This window comes from Sinohyriopsis cumingii, chromosome 11, assembly GCF_028554795.1.
Source record: "Sinohyriopsis cumingii isolate HCF-2022 chromosome 11, ASM2855479v2, whole genome shotgun sequence".
In the NCBI taxonomy this organism is placed as follows: domain Eukaryota; kingdom Metazoa; phylum Mollusca; class Bivalvia; order Unionida; family Unionidae; genus Sinohyriopsis; species Sinohyriopsis cumingii.
In genome coordinates this window covers 113,177,079-113,202,800 of record NC_142971.1, presented here as the reverse complement: position 1 = coordinate 113,202,800, position 25,722 = coordinate 113,177,079, and the positions used below count along the sequence as shown (strand labels likewise).

The 25,722-nt window shown below is 35.6% G+C and overlaps 1 protein-coding gene across 3 annotated transcripts in view; it reads right to left on the bottom strand.

Moving 5' to 3' along the window:
- Window positions 1-25,722, bottom strand: part of LOC149789438 (protein NEDD1-like) — an 80,713-nt gene that overhangs the window by 46,578 nt on the left and 8,413 nt on the right. For all 3 annotated transcript variants that reach the window (XM_089975531.1, XM_089975530.1, XM_089975532.1), the window contains exons 2-9: window positions 22,894-23,085; window positions 20,926-21,020; window positions 20,088-20,204; window positions 16,601-16,741; window positions 12,016-12,245; window positions 9,717-9,909; window positions 6,485-6,578; window positions 367-453 (exon numbers count right to left, since the gene is read on the bottom strand). In XM_089975531.1, coding sequence (XP_089831657.1) covers window positions 367-453; window positions 6,485-6,578; window positions 9,717-9,909; window positions 12,016-12,245; window positions 16,601-16,741; window positions 20,088-20,204; window positions 20,926-21,020; window positions 22,894-23,026 — 1,090 coding nt within the window. In that variant the 5' untranslated portion in view covers window positions 23,027-23,085. The remainder of the gene's footprint in view (window positions 1-366; window positions 454-6,484; window positions 6,579-9,716; window positions 9,910-12,015; window positions 12,246-16,600; window positions 16,742-20,087; window positions 20,205-20,925; window positions 21,021-22,893; window positions 23,086-25,722) is intronic.

Below are 25,722 nucleotides of genomic sequence, written 5' to 3'. Positions count from 1 at the left end.
ACTTGTAATAAGAGATGATGGAATCATGACAAACAGGTGACAAGCCACTTCATAACCTCTTTTGGTCTGTGACCAAAACAGCTACCTTCCTAATAGTAGAACCCAAGTTAAGACAAGTGTTCTGCTGAACCCATTGCCTCATGTACATTCATACATGTATATATATATCCCATGCCCCCGAACATCTGACTGGCAAATACTATTGAAACCTATGTCCTTAATGCTTACACTGATAAGAATAACAATCTAAACAGTCAATTTAATTAAAAGTTCAACATTTTCACATTTGTTGGTCTTTGAGATGAGTGTAAGCTTGTGCTAAAATATGTTCTAGAAATAAAAGACCTGGTACACAAAAGATAATACCTTCTCGAATAGGGGAGAAGATGTCCTCAGCGTATCCACCATCAGCAATACTTTGTCTCTCAAACTGACGAATGTCATTAGGCTGTCCTTAAATATAAAACAACAGGTGTTCTAACTGACAATCATACTTATTTATTAGCAAATCAGCTGCATGCAAATAAAATTCTGAAAAACACTCCAACCATATATTGCAAAATGTGAGTGAAAATATTTATTTGTATCACTATTAACTTTTATTGTTTTGATAAAACAAAAATTACTATTTCATGGTTCTTTGAATTTCTGGATTCAGGAAGGGATAGTACTTTCTCCTCAGATGAAAATTTGCAGTGTCTCTGAATTCATGGTTTGTAGCAATCAGTAATTAATAGTCCACAAAATCATGTACCCATGAAAGTCTTTTTGATCCCCAAAATTAAGAGAAAACATGAAACAAAGGATTCAAGCCAAGTTAATGGTTGCCCAATCGAACCAAAAACAGATCAGTCATAAAAGATCCATCTTTAAACATGAAAATACAACAGTTCATTTTGGGTTTGTTCATTTCACTTGAGGAATGATTGCTCAATGAAAAAGATGGCTGTAAAACACTATAAATCTGAAGTTATTAAAACAAATAAGGATCAGAATAAAGGTAAAAAGTGGTATAAAGTAAACTGTGAAATGCCCATAAATTAAGTTTCATTATAATGAGAAGATATGAATCCTCTCCAACGAGAGGATGTTAATACTTCAGCTGCCTCCACAGGTGTCTAGGTGCTATGAAACTCATTCTAAAATGTTGCCCAGAACATCAAAAGAACGATGGTTGAGATTCAGAAATGCTGCACATACATTTATGCTTTTATCTGTGCAGATGCCAACAGTGAAAATAGTGCATTGTCCATGACAACAATAATGAATTTATTGCCAACAAATAATAATTATGATGAACCAACCAATGACCTTTAAATATCAACAGATTCCTAGCACTAAATAAGAGGACAGTCTGGTAAGCTTCTGATACCAGGCTCATGAAACCCTCAATCAAATATTGCACATTAATAAGGATTATAGGAACTTTATATAGGGGGTTCTATGGAACACGTTTCACCAATAGACCATGCTATCACTTACCCCTAATGTATATAATATTCAAAACAAAATGCTCAAGTCATCTCACATTGCACATCTGGATTACACTTCACTAAATAGTTCACCATTCCACTAAATAAGCTTATGTAGCAATGACATCAACAAAAGATTCCAAGACGATCACTGTGGTGTCTGAGTGAAACCAATTTGCATTTTTAGGACCAATCAGACATAAGAAGTCGTTTAGTAAAAATACCATGTTGAGATGACCATCCAGTCAAAAGGAGCAGCAATAATAAAAAAATTAATTTATAACCAACTTGAGGTCACAAACAGATAGAGAAGGGTATGTGGCAACAATATCACTTCTCCATGAGTGATCTCTATAATGACCCTCCTTAAATTCTTGATGGGTTTCATTTTGGAAAACTTCTAATTTCCAAATCATAAATGTCCATCTCCTCATGTAACATTTTAGATGCAAGACTTAGGTCAAATCTTCCCAGCAAAGATCACAAAATGCTAGTCCTCTGGTATTCAGTTTTCTTTTAAACTGAAAAACTATGCTCCTGTAAACTTTGCATTCAAGACATTCCCATTTACACTCACTGTTTCAAACCTTTAAACAAGCCTTTTGTGTCCATGTCTCTATCCAGGATTTGAGATGTTATTTTTGGCAAGAACGCTTATTTCCATCAGTTTTTTCATGAGTAGTGATAACAAGATTGCAAGATGGTCACTGTGGCAGCTATTTTGGATATCAGATTACAAGCATTTTCATTTAGGACTAAGATAACATCTTAAGAAGTCTTCTGGTAAAATCCCCATGTAAATATGACCATCCATTTACATAGGTAGCAACCAACAACAACAAAAACACTGACTGCTTATGACAAAAATGCTGATTTTCTGGAAGAAATAATGATTATTAAAATTTTACTGCATATATAACTATTTACAAGATCTAAAACTGTTACTAAAGTAGGTCAGTAAATTATTTATTTAATGTCAAAAATGCACATGTTGCACTCTTGCACCTTCTGAGTAAGTCATCAGACACAGGATGTTTATGAGACTTTTCCACACTTTGTCTTTTCAATCATTAATGATTCCAATGTACCACTTATCATGGATGATCTGAATTGTGTGCAATCTTCATGTACTGAACTAAAAATCCTCTAACAATCAGCATTAGAGTGTGGTAATGAAAAAGTCCTTAGAGTGTGGTAAAGAAAAACTCCTAACATAAAATAACTCAGAAGATCATAAAGAAAGTCTCCACATAAATTCTTCATCTTTGACATCAGAATCCACAGTCCATCAACAATATCGCAGGAGAGTATTGTTTCAGTCTGGGAGCTGATCTGGTATGAGGCAAACAGTGTTCTAAGCTTGTCCTGAGGTATGAGGCAAACTGCTCTAAGCTTGTCCTGAGGTATGAGGCAAACTGCTCTAAGCTTGTCCTGAGGTATGAGGCAAACTGTGCTCTAAGCTTGTCCTGAGGTATGAGGCAAACTGTGCTCTAAGCTTGTCCTGATCTGGTATGAGGCAAACCGTGCTCTAAGCTTGTACTGAGGTATGAGGCAAACTGCTCTAAGCTTGTCCTGAGGTATGAGGCAAACTGCTCTAAGCTTGTCCTGAGGTATGAGGCAAACTGTGCTCTAAGCTTGTCCTGATCTGGTATGAGGCAAACCGTGCTCTAAGCTTGTACTGAGCATCAGAAGAAGATTCACCATCTTTTATCAGCAGTAACATGGAAAAATGTTTGAGAAAGAACCTGATGTCTGCAAAAGAGACCTCTAACCTTGAGCTAATATTTGTAACTCAGGCAAGTGTCAGAATCTCATCCTTTAAGGTGAATTTCTTCTGCATATAGGTGCAAGCTCTTAAGAAATATCTCTTCAAAGCACTGAAAAACTTGATGTCTGGTGCTTAAGGCTTCCAAAGTCTCAACACACTCTGTCCCAACATTCAAAAATCCTCAATTTTCATGATGATATTTTCATCATTGAAATCAAGGGTAGTGATGTCATGTGTCCCAGCTATGACTGCAGGCTTAATACATCTGTACACCAGGTCTTTGAAAAGATGCATCAGACAATCTTGTAATATATGAATTTGTGGAGAACTGCCCTGTAATATCACACTGCTGACCTCAAACATAGGAATTAATGACTTAAGGAAAAGTCAACTGTCTCCTTGTTGATCAATCATTCATATAGTGACAAGCCCTTGTTTGCCAATGGTTGAGGCTTTATCTTCTCTGATGATGTCTGTTTGCCACATTTTTTCTGGCCATGATTGTCAGTTTGAGGTTTCAGAATCAACTTTTGTGATGAGCAGCACCATCTCAATCTAGACCATGTGATGAATGTGTGTGTGTGTGTGTGTAAAGTTTCACGACAATCCTTTCGGTAAAGGTAGTGAAAACAATCTTGTGTTCATGGACAGATGAAAGATGGACAACAATTCTCCTATGACCAGCAGAGCTGAAAAATGATCCAACATCTTCACGATATTAGCCTATTTACCAAGTCTTAAAATAAATTGGGTCAGATATAGTGGTAAGAAGCTCAGTCATTATATGCAAGATCACCTCATTAACAGACATAGCCTTGCCATAATAAAACACTTTCTACAACTTGATGAAATAAGCTTATTTAGCAAGTTTAGTTTTTTTTTACATTATCAGAAATAGTCATCAAACTGTTGTCAGCCAATTAGATGCAAAAACATACCAATAATTGCATGGATTGCTGATAATTATACTTATCCAAGAGTTGGATAATTTAAGCCTATTTACCAAGTCTGACAAAAATTGTGAAACAGTCTCAAGAGTAGTAAAAAGTTCAGTCAATCATTGCAAACTGCTTGCTTTGGAACGAAAATAGTATAGGTAGACATCTTTCAATACAGTGAAAGTCCTTTTTTTAAAAGGCATGACTTGGATGATGGATGAGATTGAGGCATTGGCTGTAGTTAAGGTATGACTTGGATGGTGGATGTGATTGAGGCATTGGGTGTAGTTAAGGTATGACTTGGATGTTGGAAGTGATTGAGGCATTGGGTGTAGTTAAGGTATGACTTGGATGGTGGATGTGATTGAAGCATTGGGTGTAGTTAAGGTATGACTTGGATGTTGGAAGTAATTGAGGCATTGGGTGTAGTTAAGGTACGACTTGGATGGTGGATGTGATTGAGGCATTGGCTGTAGTTAAGATATGACTCGGATGGTGGATATGATTGAGGCATTGGCTGTAGTTGAGGTGTGACTTGGATGATGGATGTGATTGAGGCATTGGCTGTAGTTAAGGTATGACTTGGATGGTGAATGTGATAGAGGCATTGGCTGTATTTAAGGTATGACTTGGATGGTGGATGTGATTGAGGCATTGGCTGTAGTTGAGGTGTGACTTGGATGATGGATGAGATTGAGGCATTGGCTATAGTTGAGGTATGACTTGGATGATGGATGTGATTGAGGCATTGGCTGTAGTTAAGGTATGACTTGGATGGTGGATGTGATTGAGACATTGGCTGTAGTTAAGGTATGACTTGGATGATGGATGTGATTGAGGCATTGGCTGTAGTTAAGGTATGACTTGGATGGTGGATGAGATTGAGGCATTGGCTGTAGTTAAGATATGACTCGGATGGTGGATGTGATTGAGGCATTGGCTGTAGTTGAGGTGTGACTTGGATGATGGATGTGATTGAGGCATTGGCTGTAGTTAAGGTATGACTTGGATGGTGAATGTGATAGAGGCATTGGCTGTATTTAAGGTATGACTTGGATGGTGGATGTGATTGAGGCATTGGCTGTAGTTGAGGTGTGACTTGGATGATGGATGAGATTGAGGCATTGGCTGTAGTTGAGGTATGACTTGGATGATGGATGTGATTGAGGCATTGGCTGTAGTTAAGGTATGACTCGGATGGTGGATGTGATTGAGACATTGGCTGTAGTTAAGGTATGACTTGAATGATGGATGTGATTGAGGCATTGGCTGTAGTTAAGGTATGACTTGGATGGTGGATGAGATTGAGGCATTGGCTGTAGTTAAGATATGACTCGGATGGTGGATGTGATTGAGGCATTGGCTGTAGTTGAGGTGTGACTTGGATGATGGATGTGATTGAGGCATTGGCTGTAGTTAAGGTATGACTTGGATGGTGAATGTGATAGAGGCATTGGCTGTATTTAAGGTATGACTTGGATGGTGGATGTGATTGAGGCATTGGCTGTAGTTGAGGTGTGACTTGGATGGTGGATGAGATTGAGGCATTGGCTGTAGTTAAGGTATGACTTGGATGATGGATGTGATTGAGGCATTGGCTGTAGTTAAGGTATGACTTGGATGGTGGATGTGATTGAGGCATTGGCTGTAGTTAAGGTATGACTTGGATGATGGATGTGATTGAGGCATTGGCTGTAGTTAAGGTATGACTTGGATGGTGGATGAGATTGAGGCACTGGCTGTAGTTAAGGTATGACTTGGATGATGGATGAGATTGAGGCATTGGCTGTAGTTGAGGTATGACTTGGATGATGGATGAGATTGAGGCATTGGCTGTAGTTAAGGTATGACTTGGATGGTGGATGAGATTGAGGCCCTGGCTGTAGTTGAGGTACGACTTGGATGGTGGATGAGATTGAGGCATTGGCTGTAGTTAAGGTATGACTTGGATGGTGGATGAGATTGAGGCACTGGCTGTAGTTGAGGTATGACTTGGATGATGGATGAGATTGAGGCATTGGCTGTAGTTGAGGTATGACTTGGATGATGGATGAGATTGAGGCATTGGCTGTAGTTAAGGTATGACTTGGATGGTGGATGAGATTGATGCCCTGGCTGTAGTTGAGGTACGACTTGGATGATGGATGAGATTGAGACATTGGCTGTAGTTAAGGTATGACTTGGATGGTGGATGAGATTGAGGCCCTGGCTGTAGTTGAGGTATGACTTGGATGATGGATGTGATTGAGGCATTGGCTTTAGTTAAGGTAGGTCTGATTAGATAACTGCTAGTATGAAAGCATTACCTTTGGTTAATTTACTGGTCCCAACATCTGGAGCCAGTGGAAGCTGCCTATGTTTGGATCCCGGACTATGAGAAGATTTACCTGTAACATTACTCTGAAATAGAAACAGTGAATTCAACAATACATTTGCAAGTACAGTACATCCTCATAACAGCGATGTCCCTGGAAGCCATGGAGTAAACCCACTTAAAATGAAATACATGGTATATAGACAGTACTCCCTCATAACAGTGATGTCCCTGGAAGCCATGAACTAAACCACCTTAACATGAAATATATGGTATATAGACAGTACTCCCTCATAATAGTGATGTCCCTGGAAGCCATGAACTAAACCACCTTAACATGAAATACATGGTATATAGACAGTACTCCCTCATTATAGTTACACTATTTATATTGATGTACATAATACATATAATTCTACTACTAAATAAAGAAATGGAATCCACTGACATGATTTTGATTCTTTAAACAAACAAACAAACAAACAAAAAATGGCAAATGTGAAGAAGGGTCTGGGGTTCCTCCCCCAGGAGGGTCTTATGGGCAGTGCCCCTGATCAGGGGGTCCTGGTGACCAAAGTTCTTCAGACCAAAAATGCGTTTTGGACTCTTAGAACATACAAGCTGCTATTGGTGGTCCTCTTTATCAGATTATTCTGCAAAGCTGTTACTTCATTCCAGTAGAACAAACTGAAAAATAACCTTACACAACTCTAAACAATGCTTGAAGAAATTTACAATGTTCATTGTCATATTAACTTGTTCTCCATTAATATTAGTGTTAATTTTTGCAGCATATATTATATGCATATCCTACCTTTCTCTTCTCAGAACAAATTGTTTTTTGTTAGACTGTAACAATTGTTAATTATATACATCAACTGTATAAAAAAATATTAACATAAATTGACTTGCCTTTGTCCCCATTGGGCACAACCTGTTGATACCATGGTCCTAATCATGCTTTTTGGCAGCCGTGGCAAAAAATTTCTTTTGCTTTCCTTTTTGTGTGAGCTTAAAGTTCAATTTCTTTCTTTTCAATCTCAATAAGATTTTTTTTCTTCTGTTTTAAGCTCTTCTTTGTATTATCTTCTTACATTACACATATTCTGACATTGGATTGTATCTGCCCGCTCATGTAAGAAATCGTAAAATATAATAGTGCACTTCTATTAATACCTACAGACAATATTTGATGTTCTGTACTAATGGGTAGGATTCTATATTTATTTCCTGATCTGGAATCCGTTATTTCATTCATGACATTCAAAGATGACTCTACTTGTAGGCTGTGAAAACAACTCAGTCAAGTAAATCATTTGACCACTCAAAACACTACAATGATCACCTTTAAAATAATATACAGAAAGAATATGTTTACAATGTCATCTCTATACTGGTAAATTACTGTTGAATGGGACTGGATAGATTGACAACTGTATCTGGCCAGGGGAAAAGTGGAATTTTGCTTTAAAATGGACAACATTTATCAATGAATCCTTGACCATAACCACCTAATAACAGGAGCTGTGTAATAATGAATGGCATCATAGTGAGGAACGTTTTAACAAATTAAAATTTGGACATTTTCTTTAATTTCACCAGTAAATTGCGATACATTACTTTCTACTAAGAGTAAATAAAAATGTTTTCTATAAACACTTTTAACAAATTTACAGGCTTGTTCCAGAATAAAATATAGATGGACAACTGGGTACTGCCTGTTAACTATTATGAATGCTAAATGATTTTCAAAACATTCTACAAAAACAACTATAAAACTAAATTCTACCTTTTATGTTGCAGACACTTCACTTCCAAACTCATGCAACTGTTTGCTATCTCTCAACTGTAACTCAAAATGTAATTCTTGGAACTGGTTGTCCCATTTCACATGACATTGGCAATCATATCTCGCACCACGAGACATACTCAAATTCACATGTGATGCCCAATAAACATAATTGTGTCCCTACCTGCTTTTATTCAGAAGTCTGAATATTTCTTTTTATTCTTCTGTACAGATTATTAAAACTATTTAAGAGGCTTAATTTCCGTTTATCTTAAAGATGCATTGCTTACTGGATGCCGTTTTAAAAAAATTCTATAATTAACAGTTTGATCATCCAAATGCTTTACATGAAACAAATATGTGCAGTTTAAAGTGTCTGAGGTACCGCTGTAAAGTAGTCTGGTTCCCTGCCGGATTCCACTAATTCTAATATGAAACCCGGATCCAAATCAAACACAGATAAATTATCCAGATTTTCTTCAACCATTTTCTTGTAGATTTTGCTTTTATTCTGTGAGCCCATATTGTATGGGTCATTTCCATAAGACTTAGGGCAAAATCGTAAGAGTTGGCAGGTCAGCCTCAGTAGGTAATACCAATTAACCAAAAGTGTATGACAGTGTTATATTGTACACTGGCTGAAAATTTAACAGTTTTGTAAGTAACAGTTTGAACAAGTTTTGTAAGTTGTTGTTGTTGTTGTTGTTGTTGTTGTAGGGTTTAACGCCATTTTTCAGCACCAGATAGGCTATACATGGCGACCAGTATAATTGGTGGAGGAAGAACCCTGGAAAACCCCGGGAAGAACCACCGACCCACGAGAAGCTGCTGGCAGGCTTTCTCACGTACCAACGTTAGCCAAGGCTGAGACTCAAACTCACGCAGACAGAGGTGAGATGGCAGTGATCCGTAACGGTGAGCGCTTTAGACCACTCGGCCACTCGGGGCCCCAAGTTTTGTAAGTAACCTTGATCAAAGGAGGAAATAATTTTATGACAGTGGTTCACCTATTATATGAAATCTGCAACTTAAATAAAAATATTTATCTATAATGCTGACAAAAAGTTCAGTAATAAAAAGATGGAATATAATTCACGATGTGAATTATACTTTGAAGGATCATTCAAACTTGTGAAAAGGCACAAATATAGATCGTATCTGCAAAAGCCTCATAAAAAAGCATACTAGCACCAAGTTATCTATCCAAAGGAAAACTTCTATCTCAGCAAGCAGATGATGTTTTATTACTTTTTTCTTCTAAAACATGCCAAAAGACCTGGTTATTGTCTTGTTTTCAGCTTGAGGTGGCTGGAGTTGAGAAGAATTTGTGAGGAATTTGTGAGGGATTTTTGAGGAATTTGTGAGGTTTTTGTGAGGGACAGGTTGTTCTCTTAATGGATTAAAATGAGATAATGTATCTTAAGAAGGAACTTACTGATGCCTCCAACTGAAATTTCAGTCCTTGAACAGATGACTTGTGAGCATTTAGGATCCTAATGGGTACATTGCCATGCCTGAGGTCATAGACATGGATTTTCCCTCTTGTGGAACCAACAGCAAATGTTATTCCATCACTCATTGCATCTATGGAGGTCAGCGGACTTTCTGTAGACATGATCTTTACTGGTCTGTAAACAATGAAAATGAGGAACATCTAAGGTGAAAGTGGTAAAATTATCTAGCATATGAGATGTACATCTGTCCCACAGACAGTCCTGTATTAGCATTATACAAATTTTTAAGAATATATTTTAGTTATACATACCTTTTAATGTAGGTTATATGACTTTCAAAAGCTCTAATAAAATACCATGTATTAGCACTGACAATAATGCCATCATAGTAGTGTCTAATACCACTAGAAGGCATAATTTTGTCTCCTAGCTGTGCCTTCACACATTTTATCATAATTTTAAGTGTCCATTTACAACACATTATATACAAACCAGTCAACCTTCCAAACAGTGGATGAGGCTTTTTAACATTAAAAATTTGGATTTTGTGGTCCTAAAATGGGTGAAAACAAAATGGAAGTGTATGATATTGTACAACTGATAAAAAGTTATCAAGCTCATCAAAAATCCAGTCCTGAATACAATAAAATAAAATGCCTGGTTTCTCTGAAGAATTTACTACACTTCAACAAAAAACTAACAGGTGAACAGAGTTTTTTCGTATATCATCACCATACACACAGACAACCAAAGACATTAAATAACACAATATTCCCTCAAAGGGACTGATGCTCTACGGCTGAAAACAATTTCCTGAAATTCAACACAAGACCATTTCCTCTTTTCAACTCTTGAATACCTAAGCCATCTATGATTATTCTTCAATGACATTTTCAAATTAGTTGCTGTAATGGACATTTTGGATTTGAGTTTGGTAACGTTTTTATTCAGGACCAGAAAGAAATCATTATAAGACTTCTGGTGGAAACCTCATGTTTCTAGGACTTTCCATTTTGGAGAAATAATGACATGATTTTCAAGATGGCTTACATGATAGCCATATTGGATATCAGACTGGCACCATTTCCATTAAGTATTAATTGGACATCACAAGTCTTCTGGTGAAAAGCAATGTTGATATGACCAGCCATCTAGAAGAAGTGATAAGACTTTCAAAACGGATATTGTGGCAGCTATATTAGAAGTAAGATCTGCACCAGTTTTCATTTATGAACAACTAGACATCACAAGAAGTCTTTGATACAAAAAATGCATGCTGATATAACCATTCGCTAAGGAGAAATAGTGATAAAAGTTTCTTGATGGTCATTGTGGCAATAATTTTTGATTGTCTGAGAGTATCCTAACTAGATGTTAGAGAAATCAATTAGTCAAAATCCTATGTTAATACAACTATCCGTTCAGGAGATAACAATATTTTTAAGATATTAGATATGCATGAAGCACCATTTTCATTTAAGACCAACTAGACAGAGACCAGAAGAGCTAAACAGAAATCTGTTCATGGAACAAAGACGCCTCAGTAAAGAGCCTGAAATGGCCAAAACACAAAACTTAACCAAGATGGATGAACAAGGGAAACACCATATGCCTACAACAATCATGGTGAGAGAGCCTTCAAAAATGAAAGCCACTTTTCATACTGGCCCTAACGATAACAGTCCAACCTTGATAATGAACTTTCCAATAATCTTGAACAAAGCTGGCTTCCAATGTCTTTTGTAAGGCAACAAAGTTTAATAGCTAATGTTTCTTCAACATGCATCTCTGATTTACATAACTCCCACCTAAATGGGTTGTTCCAGTTTTGTATTTTTAACCATTCAAATTAGCTTAACGAGCTTTGACCAGACATCACATGTATCTTATGACAAGCATCACTGCAATCCACTAAATGCTGTAAGAGAAGCTGCATTCATAAAAGTCTGTTATATCCCAGTCAAAAGGGCAATAACTCTTACATAACACAAGGAAACTAAGAGCTTTATGTACATCTTTATGTACCATGTTCCACAGTGATCCATGAAAAACAGCCAGACAAGATGTATTCACAGATTTCTGCCTTGACTTTGGGACCAACATATTCTTTGCAATTATTAATATGCATCAGTAACTTTGTGCAGAAAGTGCAATAATTCTACCTTTATGAAAACAGTAGCGGAAATGGGAAATAAAGATTCAAGAGACACACATACCATCATGCATTGTGTAAAATATATTGGATGCAAAAAAAAAAAGTACACAGTTCAAGCCACTTACTTCTTTGCCTGTAAATCATAACAAACAATTCTCTTGTCCAGTCCTATGGACATGAGGAGAATGTCATTAATAGGGGAAAACACAAGTCCAGTAGCTGGAGCCCTGTGACTGTCACTAAATCCATGAATCATCTGACGAGTGTTTGAATCCCACAAGTTTAGACTTCCATCATCAGACACAGCTCCAAGTAAAGATTTCTTCTGCTTGCAGTACTGTAACTGACGAATTGCCTGAAAAGGAATGAATAGTCAGTAAATAACTGATAAAAGAATACAAGAATCACAAATATCATCAGGGAATGAACTACTCATTAAGAGATTAAGTGATATCAGACATCTACCTAAGATATCAAAATTGGGAGAAGTAAATTATCCCCTTAGGCAAAACAAGGTCAAATGACTAACCAGTAAGCAATGTACTTGTTGCTTCTGCTGTGGAGTAAAATAATTTAAGTATCTTTGTTTATATGACTAGATTGGAAACTATTTCCGTTTTGATTCATGTTTAGTTTATAACTAAAATTAGGACTTGTTACTGTATACTATTTTAGCCAAGTCTACTTCCACACAAAAAGAACTTGATACATGATTCATGATTCTTAATCAGCTTTAGTACAGAAGAAACTGACATCTGGTTCTACCTTTGCATTCTGCAATACAGGCAACGTAGCCTCAAGGCTGTGTGAGTCAAGCTTTTTTGGAGTGGAGTTAGAAGAAATAAACATGTCTTGTGCCCAATGAAGGTTTGATGATGGAATTATCAGTATTGTGGGATTTTTTCCAATTACCTTATTAGGTTACAAATCAATGTACCTCCAAGATAATATGGCTAGAATTTACCAGCAGTAGGGTAACTCAGTACAACCCTAATCTGACAATTTACTGATAATCTAGTGTGATGAGCACTGTGTGAATGGACCTTTCTTATTTTATGTTTGTATTCTGGATCTAACTGATATTGATTTTGCCCTTTGTGACAAGAATTTTGACCAGCTGCAGAATTAGATTAGCAGTGAAATGTATCTGTTTCATATGTGCTGTAATTCTGGCAGATAGATTGATTACACTTTTTATGCCCAAATTACTCTTTTGTGCCTTTTATAATAGCAATAATTATGCTTATACCATTCGAGAGAGGTTGGCATGCATGAGGGGTGTTTGACTAAGGCAAAAAAGTTGCTTTTTTGTGTGAAACTTAACCTTCCATTAGTAGAAAAGCGATGTTAATATCACCCTGAATAGGCTGCTGTGGCATCAAAGTATTTGTGAATGTACTATAATTTGATGTAAAGAAGTCCCAGTTATGCCAGTTATTTGAGTGTATAAAGTGTAATCTAAATATTACATCAGAAGACAGTGAAAACATATATCCCCATGTTATCCCCAGAATAATTTGCGGTAAATTGTCCCCGACTGCAGGGCTCGAAATTAACACAAATTTCTTTGTAGCCAGAAGGACTAGTATATTGAGAAATTTACTAGTCCTGCCAAATCTTTACTAGTCCTGTTCACAAAACAATGTCACACAGCTTTCATGTACGTTTACCGATTCAATATTAAAGTTCGAACAACCCCCAACAAAACTGGGATGTTTTCTGTTTGTTTTTGCAAATTGCATACACCAGTTACACCACATAACGTTCCTTTCCTCATCATAATTCAGCCATTCCCTGTCTCTTGTCCATTTCTTCGGAAACTTTCCATTATGCTTTTCCCTATGATAAGAATCTTTCCTCACCATTCTCATTCAACTTTTTTTTTTTTCCGGTGGTTGAACCCTTCTATCAAATGCCACATTTTGCCTGTCTTATAAGGAGGGAATTGTGCCTTGCTTTGAAATACGAGATGTTATAGAATAGCTGACACAAATTATTTAAAGCAAGAAAAGTAATGGCACAGTGTCCTTTATATAAGAAAGTCAGAGCAAGAAGCACGTTTCAAAACACGTGTCTTTGCCCCCTCCCACAATTAAATGGAATCAAGCGAAGCCATCTGACTGACACTCGGAGCGTTGTATTTAACAGCTCCAATTATGGTATCATAAGTCGTAAGTTTGGTAATTGTTCCAGATTAAATGAACATCGATGTATTGTTGAAATTAATAATAAGGCAGACAATTCTCAAATCTTAGATTCCCATGCTCAGATATTTTAATTCCCAACAAATGTACATCATTCTGCTTGGATATATCCACGTGTATTCAATTATTTGTTCATTCTGATGAGGGAAAAATATAAAAACTATTCTTATCAAAATAGAAAAAGTAGTTGAATGGAAAGGATGTGTCAATAATGTAATCATAATAAATTTATCTAATTCTTATAATTATTTCGATGGAAATGTAAAATATGTAGTTTCCTGTTTGTGACTGTTGGAGCGTCTGGGTAGCTAGAAAAAAGAAGAAAAAAAAGAACCTTAAACAAAAAAACATGCAAACTAATTTCTTTGAATAGCTTTTGCCGTGTTCTTTTGTGTGGTATACCGCTTTGTAGTTTCTTACTGTGGTCGAATGAATAAAGTGTGATACGACGTCTTTTTTCATTTAATTCGTTATCACATTAATTAGGACCAATTACCAAACTTCCATAATTTGCGCTGTTAAGTGAAATACACAAAATAGGATGGATTCTTGTTATAGAAATGCACCTTTCCGAGGCAGAAATTGACTTCATCTTCTCGTGCTAACATGTTAGGACTGTGTTTACAATGACCAATGCTCTGATTCAACAGAACATCTGCTAAGTCAAGTCTTTATTAGGGAATGGCATAAACAAATGGTGACTATTGATAACCGAAACTTACTAGCCCATCGGACTATTAACATTATGAGAGTTACTAGTCCGACGGGAAATCTGCTAGCCTTGGGCTAGCGGACTACCACTAATTTGAGCCCTGTGATTTTAGAATTCACCTTGCATTGATTTACTCAGAAAAATATACATAATCCATGTGAATCAAAGAACACAAATCTGTGTTACTATTCATTATTTAAATTGTACTTGTTCTTCTCCCTGTAAGCTGAGTAGTAAATAATATATCCAGGCAATACATTAAAACACTTCTCAAGAATGAGACTGAGACTTTTGCTAACAATCGCCAAATGAATAGTCCAGAAGTTTACACCTCTTATGTTGGTGATCAGACCTATTAAAATTACATATCTAGTGTTTGAAAAGTTATGAATTTGTTATAGGGTGTGCCAATTTTGGTGAAAAAGTTGACATACATTTGCAGTGTAATATATTTTTGAGCTTACACAATAATGTTACTTTTGATTCTGATTACATGTGTGACCCTCTCAGTTCAAAGTTGGGGCCCCAAGTGGCCAGAAGCGCTCTCCATTACGGATCACTGCCATCTCACCTCTGCCTGCGTGGGTTTGAGTCTCAGATTCAGCCAATGTGGGTATGTGAGAAAGCTTCTCATGGGTAGGTGGATCTTTCCAGGGTTTTCCCGGGTTCTTCCTCGACCATTAATACCGGCTGCCATGTATAGCCTATTGTGTGCTGAAAAACGGCGTTAAACCCAATAACAATAGTTGAAAGTTCAATTTCTATAAAGCTGTGTCAGCTAAAATTCTCACTTTAACACTTTCCTAGCTTCAATAATTTCATGTACATGTAATTCATAGCTTTTAAATAAATTGCTGTCACTATCATCAGCCTGTAGGCCTATTTGCCGAACTGTATCATCTATAATGAACCACGCTAGGATTCGACCTATCGGATTGACAAGGTAACCAATATTTTAAAAAGTTATATAAAATTTCCTCAATACACAATTCAAACTATGACAGAATATCTTGTCCAGGACCCAATGTGACAGTTAAACTTAGTGAAAAGGAACAATGACAATTTAAGACTTTATCAAGACCTGGAAAAGCATTTATCAGATTTAGGACTTTTTCCAGAATTCCAGACCTGCATGGGAACCCTGTAATAATAGCAAACAATTACATCCATGATCACCACATTACTATGCATTGGTCATACAATCAAACTTGAACAACATCTTGATGATATTATCCTATTTACCAAACTGTACCATCCCTTGAGAGGTAAAAAGCTCAGCCAATCCAGGAATTTTCCCCAAGGAATAACTAGGACCAAAAACATACTTTTTGTTGCAAAACTCGGCTGTTTTAGCAGGAAAATAATATTCATCTCACCCATTTTTGCTGGATGGAATTAAAGTATTTGAGAATTTGCTTGCCCCTATGATAAAAGTCATAATTTCAAAAACAGCACATTATGTCTTACTTGTGACCTTTTACCTATCAATGATGTTGACCTGTGAACTAGAGACTTGACTATGGTTTCACAATGTGTGGACCTGGTAAATTTTCATCAAAATATCTGAAGAGGTCAAAAGATGACTGGATATAAAAAAAGCCACAAACTTACAACTATGCCTCATCAAGACACTGACACTGAGACAGAGTGTATGAATGTGAAAACATGAATCACTGTCTACTCAAGATAAAAACTCTATTTAAAAAACACATGAGAAAACTCACATTGTTGTAAATACATCAATTTAATATATGGGCTTTATTTCAGATTGAAATTTTTCAGCAAGATACCTACCTGAATTCGTGATGCAACAAGCGGGCTGGTTCCCTGACCTGTTACTACATTGTGTAGAATTATTTCCCCCGTTTCTGACCCAGATGCTATAACTGTACTGTTCCAGTTAAACTGGGCACATGTCACTGGCCCTTTATGATCCTGTGTAAGAACAAAGAACATTATTTCATGTCAATAACCATTCAAACATTAATTTTTGGTTTTATATAATTATGTACTGCTGAAATTTACAGCTTTTTCAATCAGATTAAATTGGTCCAATCTACAAATCACTAGTACGCTGCTGAACATGATGGCTAACCTGTGAAAGGTATTATAACTTTCCTTATACATTCGTGGCAGGAACTACTAGTACAAATGTTCAACATACTGCATCACGGTAACAAAATGTGCAGCTTAATACAGACACTAATGTAGAAAACATGTCACTTTCTAAATATGACACTGTAACAATATTAACAGTAAAAATGACTCCAATGTCTCTGCCATCAGAAACATTAGAACGATGTACTGCCATAGTATACCGAGGTAGCTCAATATATAAAACAGCCCCAAAAAGGCCACTCTATATCTGAATTGGGACCCCTCTTGTATTATAAGACTAATGTCAGTCAGGCATTTGAAATGAAAGTTTTACCTATTTCGTCTGATTGAAACTTTGAACCTACCAACAAAACACTGCATTTTTATTTTAAAGTTCTTGAAAGACACATGTAAATTATTAATACTCATCTCTCTGATGGGTCTAATTTGCACATCCCTCCACATTATGAAGATTATTGGCTTAATTGTATCAAAAGCTATAAAATGTGTGTGTACATAATGAAGCACATGACTTATGTGCTAGAAATAGTTCTATTTTGTTATCCATATTTCATTAGTTACCTATAATTAGAGGTTACATGTACATCATGAATAATAATACACTTTACCTTGCTCAAGCTGTCTTAGTAATGCATCTGCTGGTTAAAGAGATTGAACAGTACCTATGTAACTATTAGAGAATTGAGCAAAGCTTGGGGAAAATAAATTATAAAAGCCCCCAAAACACCCTAACGGAACTGAGATAATTGCATTATAATTAGTAGCCATAATTTTATTGACACTGAGCATTTTCTATGACATTTTTTGTGTTCACAGTACAATCACATGAACTAATTACACAAACTGAAGCTTGTTTTTACTGACTGACATTTATAAAAAGGTCAAAGCATCTCCAACTTTATTTTCAGCTTTGAACAAGAAACATTTCTGCTGCATTCAAAAAACGAAATTAATCCAAGACACCCCACATACTTATACAGTAAGATTGTGAAGAAGTGCAGACTGTCCACTGATCTGAAAGTCTAGTCAGAAACTGCAAGAACAGAGTTGTACATCACAATTATTCAGAATTTACCACCTGAGCACACAGAAATTGTGAAATTGTTGGAAACCTCATTGGCTGCCTGGCACTCTTCAGCAGAATGTGAATGACAGTCGTTTAGACTATTCTAGTTACTGTCTCTCCATGCCTACTGAATAAACCAATAAGTAAAACTTTTTTAATATTTATTTTATTTTTAAAAATACATATGTGGTAGCAGCGTGATGCTGCCTTCCATGCATGCGCCTGAACATTAACAAAAGGTCAACAGACAATAAAGACACAGGTGTTCTGAGGACAGGGATTACTACAGAAAACGTGAGCGTTCTCAAGGATTTAATTCTGCGTGAAACGAAGAGGAATTTTACTTACCATCCACATACAAATGTCAGTCTTTGTAAATATATTAATTACTAGCGAGCGGCCGAAAATCCGATGAATGATAGATTACGAGACAATGCCTCGTCCGGTTGCTCTCTGTTACCAGAAATGTCAACAACAAAAAAGCAGATATTTCACAACATAAAGAACTCATGCTAGATGTCAGGATACGCGGATTATGATATAACAATGCACTGTTTAGATGGTTTGTCAGTATGGACAAAAAATTTGTTTATGTAACAATAAATTTCAGTGCATTTTATATCCAGTTTGCGGCTTCCTTTCATGGGGCCTCCAAACCAATGGTTGTATATAAAAGTTTACACAGCCAACAAATAAAAAAAGCCACATGGTATGTTTTGCAGCCAATAAGGAAAAACAATCCAAGTTTGCGACATTGGCAAAGGCCTATGCGATCCCAGAATAAACTTTGTATGCGTTTTTTCTTCTTACTTTTAAGAAGAGAAAAAAAAATACTTTTTCGTTTGCAAGAAAAATACATATAAAATTTCAGGAGCCAAGCCACGATCGTCTTGTTATATTCATACGTGATCTCTTCCCCAAAACGATAAGCAACTTTATATAAGAAAAATACGAGCATATGAAATTTCGGGAGCCAAGCCACGACCGCGTTATATCCGAATTTGTGTTGTAACGGAGTGCGCTACAGCGAGGTCACACTGTACCTCATTTGGAGGTATACATAGGTCACCAACAGTAACGCTACATAAAATTCAACATTTTTACATCAAACGAGTCAGTGCCTAGGCATGATGCTTGCTGTAGAATCAGGTCAACAAATTTCAACCAGGGCTGTTCCATTTAAACATACATGTCCCCCAGGAAAGGCACTTTTAAAGTGGGAAAATCACTCATACTTGCAATTCAGAATTTTGTTACCATTTTAATATGAACTCTTTGAAATCAAAAGTACCCTGGCATATAGTTTTAGAAAACTGCCTTCCCTGGGTACCATGTATGTTTAAATGGAACAGCCCTCAACATAAACAAGCTCAATTATGTTTATTTTTCATACAAGAATCGAATTATTAAATGAAAGAAGGTATCAAATTTAAACGATAAATACACATACCATTTTCAATGCTGCAAATTTTTTCCATTCAAATCTCCTCAGTCGCATTCTTTCAGGGATTATTTAAAATAGTAATTTTGAAAACAAGCACTTTTCTATGACACAGTTAAAGATCAGAACTGAAGAGCCTAATATAGGCACCTAATTCTGGCATTATGCACTGTTGTGAAGAAAAAAAATGCCCATAAAATTGATACATTGAACCACAGGATGTAAATATAAAAAGATTTCCACAGGAACTATTGTGTTGTCATAGCAATAATCAACTCTAGCAGATGTCTGTGCATAGCCAACTTGGATGTTCCATACAATGTATACATTTTTATAAATGAATAGTACCAGTGGAAATGCAGCTTGCAAAATCTGTACAATTATTTACACTCTATTAAATGCTGTCATTACATGGTATGATACCTGAGCCTAATACTATTTTCTAATAATGGCTCTACTTCAAAATATCAGCCAAAGTCGTTTGGGTTTGGAAACTTTACCTATTCCATGTAGTATAGAACAAAACTAGAAAATGATCTGAAAAACAAATTATGCAATAAAATATACATAATGCAAACCAAAAACTATATTGGTATACCAAAATTTAAGTATATTTGAAATATCTGTGCTTTGTGGTAAACTGCTACACAAAATACCTTGTACGTCTTTTTAAGCTTCAGGAATTTTAGGTCCCACAGCCCAATGGTTCCATCAGATCCCCCAGCAATAATGTATCTGGATGTGTTATTAAGATCTAAACACAGTCGCCCCATCTAAAAGAAGAAACAAAACAAACGGCATATATAGGAAGTAACTTGGTCAATAGTGACATAATCTGCAACAAACGTATAAACCAAACATTAAAGTCTTTCTTGGGTTCCAATTCAACTGAAATATTACTAATTAAATAAATGAGAGGACTGTCTTTTTCAATTGTAGAGTTAATACTCTTAAGATGGGATGGAAAACATTTGGCACAGTAAAGGAGGTAACTGTTTTGTGAGGCAATACTCAGATCAAACAATTAGATTAAATTTTAAAAAAAGTAAAATCAGACATGCTGAATATTAGAGGTTGCTTTGTAAAAGGTGGTCATTATAAGCTGCACTGTAAGGCATTTTTTGAGTGCTATTGTTTTAAAAAGATTTTCAAACAGGTAAGAAGGTTCACAGATTTACCCGATGAATCACTTGATAAACATTATTTTCATGTATAACACATACCACTGCAATACAGTCAACTGAAAATCAACCTTTTATGTACCAATTACACTGTTCATGGTGATACAGGTTCATTCTTGACTGTGTCCTTGCACTAATAACCCTTAGTTTTCATCCCTTACACTCCAATCTCAGAAATAAACATGCCCCGACATATTGCCTGAGAAACTAATTTAAATACAAAATTTACCCTTACAGGTTAACACTATGTTCCAACTATATTTCAAGTTCCTATTATGTTTCTGGTGAGTGCACAAATGTCTACAGTTCTTACTGAACACTCCACTTCTGATAAAGTGACAGCTGAATTCTTCACACTAGTTAGGGCTATCTTGTCATGGTGCATAGATACGCTGGCAAGGATGCTGTCTGGAACACTGAGATAAGGGCAACTAATGAAAGTCTTAAATAATGCATGATCTCCCCTGCATGAATAGTAGAACTTGTTAGATATCATGGATACAATGATGTATGACAATATTTTCTCAATACTTTGATACAGGCCAAAAGAAGAATGAAAGATAAACTAAATGATATGAACTCTCCAAAATTAAACATTTTCTTGTTGACCTTCTATCCGACTGAATGAAATAAATAACAACGCCCCTTATAATAAATGACTCCTTTTATGGATTTATGCTTAGTTAGTTTTTGTTGTTATTTTATTGATCACCCTTTCTGAAATCCCTTTACAGGTTCTAAAGGTGCTCGGCTTCCAGCAAATCATGTGTGTTTGACCTGGTAAACCTTTGGTCTAATCAACAGTGGTATGAAAGTCTACATCTGAAAATTTAAAGCTACTGCTGAATGATAGATTTTTTAAACTTTCAACTTCTAATTTTTTTACCTGTATCAATGACATTTAATCACAATCAATACTGGTCATATCACCAAATAAAAACTGCATATAATCCATCTGCATATATTTTAATGACTTGATTATACAAGAGACTACTTTTAATATTTTGGTTTGTAATTTAAGTTATGGGATTAACAAGAAGAATATAAACTATGTCTTCTAACCAACTACATCACTCCCTCAATAACTCGCGAACCCGCTTATAACGCAGTATCAGGCATGGATCCCATTTTTTAAACCCGAAAATACCCCAAAAATGTATTCCTATTTGTTGAACTTGAAGAAAATCACAATCAAAATTGGTAACGGAAACTTTGATGTATCGCTCATTTTATCATTGAGAACGGTAGATAGGACCTGGAAATTTCAATCAGCACTGAAACATCAAATTTCAATATAGCTCATACAATTTTTTACATTTTCTTTCCAAACGACATTCCTAGTACCCAGCAATTAACGATATGTAAGGAAATTTTGATCAATGAAAATGTCACTTATCCCGAGCGGAGGCAGTACTTTAATAAATACAAATTAAATAAACTTTTTATCAATTGAAATTTGTGTTCTAGTTCCCTCTTTTAGTTCCTTTTAAGTGTAATCATCATAAATGCAATGTGTCCTCTTGTATACCAAGCTACATGTTCTTTGAAAATTCAAAATTTAAAGAATTTTAGTCTGGTTCAAGATAGCAGTTGCTAATATGTTATTGTTTTAAATACTGCTATGTGTACATTTTTATTAATTCTGATAATATCTTAGATATTTTCTGCGCTAGTATGCTTACCATAATCTTCCATAGCTATTATTAATCTACCTCCAATAAAAGTGCAGATCAACCAGTTTGAATCAAATAACTTCATGAGGATTGGGGCATTAATTAAACTGTGGCGTTAATTAGGGAACCTATGGTAACCCTATGTACACAATATCCCTACATTCAATTTTACCATTACTATGCAGTTGGAAAACATGAAATGTGTTTATGGAACACAGTTGCCCCATCAGTGCCTGAAATGATTTAAACAAAAATCTTTACCAAGATGAGATGGGCAGAAGGACAAACAAACAATGATAAAACTCCAGGTCTCTACTATTGTCATGGAAGAGCATACTCATTATTTACAAATATAAAGACATACTTAATATGAAAAGCTTACAATCAAGTTTATCCAAGAGCTGGATGATATAAGTATATTTAAAGTTTATATAATTCAATTAATACATATTAATATATTTTGAAAACAAATTTCTTTTATTTAAGTGGCATCATTCAAGATACTCTTCCAATTTATCCAAAAACTAAGCTGAATAAGATATGCATTCATCCTTGCCATAAGATCACTTGTTCGTAAAAATTGGTAAGCTAACAATACTAAAGGATACTGTCAGAGTTCCAGCCAATACTGGACACATTCTGATCATGGGGGTTGAATTCCTGGACAATAGAGTAGAGAGAACAGTCCCAGATCTTAATATCATCCCCAGATGAAGCTAGCCTTAACTCACTCACTGCCATCTTGCCTCCAACAATGTTAAGTTCCTCCGCTAGCTGGCCATCTCAGTGGTATGTCATGCCTGAAATGGATCCATACATGTGATATCACACCAGAATTGGGAATTCTTAAGAGTAAGCTACCCAAGGCTTTTGGTGGGGCTTCTGCCAGATAAAATACTGGTAAATCATGACAAAGTCACTGTCTAATGCAACTTGGATATTTGAAATCCAAAATACCCTAATGTCAGAGATATTCAATCAGATATACAGGAAAATATATTCATTAGAAATGAAAAATGCACCATCTATAACAACTTGATGGAAAGGGAATAGATTTTTCATATTTGTTGTGTGGAGACCACCCACCAAGGACTATATAACTAAACATTCCACGCATTAATCTTAAGGTGATGCTGTCTTCCAACAATTTATAAAAATTCAACAACAGGTGTTCTGTCCTGACAGTGATTAATACCAAAAAGTGAATGTTCTGAATGATTTAATGCAACGGGTCAAAAGAGAGATTTTACTTACCATCTGAATACAAAGGTCAGTCAAAATAAATGTATTAATTACTAGGAAGTGGCTGACAGTTCAATTTTTTTGGTGGAAAATTCCATTTTAAATAGTGCCTTGCACAGTTGGTCTCCACTACCAGAAATGTCAGAAGAAAAAGAAAAGCAGCGACCTTCCAGCATGTCTTTTCACCAAAGAACACAAACAATCGCACCAATGTCATCCAACAAATCTATTTTTTGTAGTTTGGCATGTGAAATAGCTCATTCAAATGTGAAAATACGTCATTTCTATATAATTAATCAATGATTATAGAGTTTGGTTGATGAGATTCATATTCATGATTTTATACATTAGATAGTTGTTTCATATATTTATAGGAATGTTTCATCTCTGGATGCTCTAACCACTAGGTTATTTTGTTTCTTAAGTCTTGGGACATATGGTCACAAGTCACAATGGTCACTGACATGAATACAGAGGTTTCACTACTATCAAACTGAAAACTGGATCCTGCAAAATCACAAACAAGAGACAGAGAAATATCAACCCATTTCTTGAAGGCTCCCGATATTCATGCATGACACGATGTAAGGTGCAAAATAACCAAGAGTGTACTATATCCAGTTTAATAATAAGACAATATCTTGCAAATAAAAATCATTATTAGAAAATATATTCACTGTGGGCGCACATAAAAATATTTCTTGCTGTCACAGATTACAAAAAGTACTAATAAAGCAGGTTAATGCTGTGTATACTATTTACCCTGCAAATATAAATGTCCATTTGTATCAATTATGATTACAGATAGCAAACGAATAGAAGCCACCCAGTTGAATAAACACACCTGGCAGAGATATATATATATATATATATATATATATATATATACATACACACACACAATGAACAGTGCAAATCTAGTATCTAGCTAGCCTGAGCACTTTCGACTCTTTAATGAATCTCTTTCAAACATAAGTACAAAACAAAGACGAACAGATAAAACAGAAAAACGTTCATGTTAAATAAACTTTACATGGCTGTTTCTACAAGAATTGAACCTTTTATCTCTACTAGTTTAATTCAGCTTGTTGTTGATGCTGGATTCCATTATGTTGATGATACCATTTCTAAGGACGATAAATGTTCACTAGGACCAAATCTGGAGAATTATTCAGACGACTCTCAAAATACAGTCCCAGCTGACCGTCAGTTCCAACATCCTGATAATGCAAACAATTTGTGACAAGACAATTCACGCAAGCCTATGACATATGTCAGCCTATTTTGAATACTTGGAAGAGGTCGCTGACTGTAATAAGTTAAACACTTGGATTTTGGTGAACAACCATGAAAACATCATAATGAGGTCCAACAAGAAAAGTCAGTCTTATGACCACTGTGGAGTTTAGAACCATTCCAAAGGAAAACAAGTCAGTGTTATGACCACTGTGGAGTTTAGAACCATTCCAAAGGAAAATCATTTAACAGATTTGTCTCTGAGATGATAATTTTAGGACAGTTTTCAAAAAGTATGACCAGCGCTGTACCAAAATAAGACAGTCTGGTAAAGTTTAATTTATACCAATATCGCCACAACCTGACTCATCTGAAATCTTTATGATATATAAATAAAGGTAGAACCAACTTTCAAGAAGCACATTTCATGGCTTCAGTCAATAAGCAATGTCATTAATTGCTTTATATGAATATTCTTGTACATTTCTTAGTGCAGGTAATACTCTCTCAACCTTTATAGGAACTCATCCCAAAGTAATGGACACCACAGAAGTGAAAGTGAAAACAAAGAAACCCAAAACTGTTGAAACTGAAGAAAGATAATTCAATGCTTGGCCCTTGGGACATCAAGCTGATAAAAAGTATCAAATATCGACAGAAGTGGCAAAATAACCTGTTGCATTTAAACAATATAGCAGATGAAATTTTGCATGTGATACCAACATTAAACATGCACAAGTCAGTTCAACAGATTATTCATACCAAAGTTCCAACTATTATATGTTACACAAGTGAACAAATCGATAACTAAAAGTACTTCGACTTTAAAATAGGGTATACCTGTTGTAAAAACGGAAGAATGGTATCTTTCAGCATGGAAAATCTCAGTAGTATGCAATAAATGAATTTAAATAAATAACAGGCATTAATATTGTTTTGTTTTATATCCCTAATGGTTC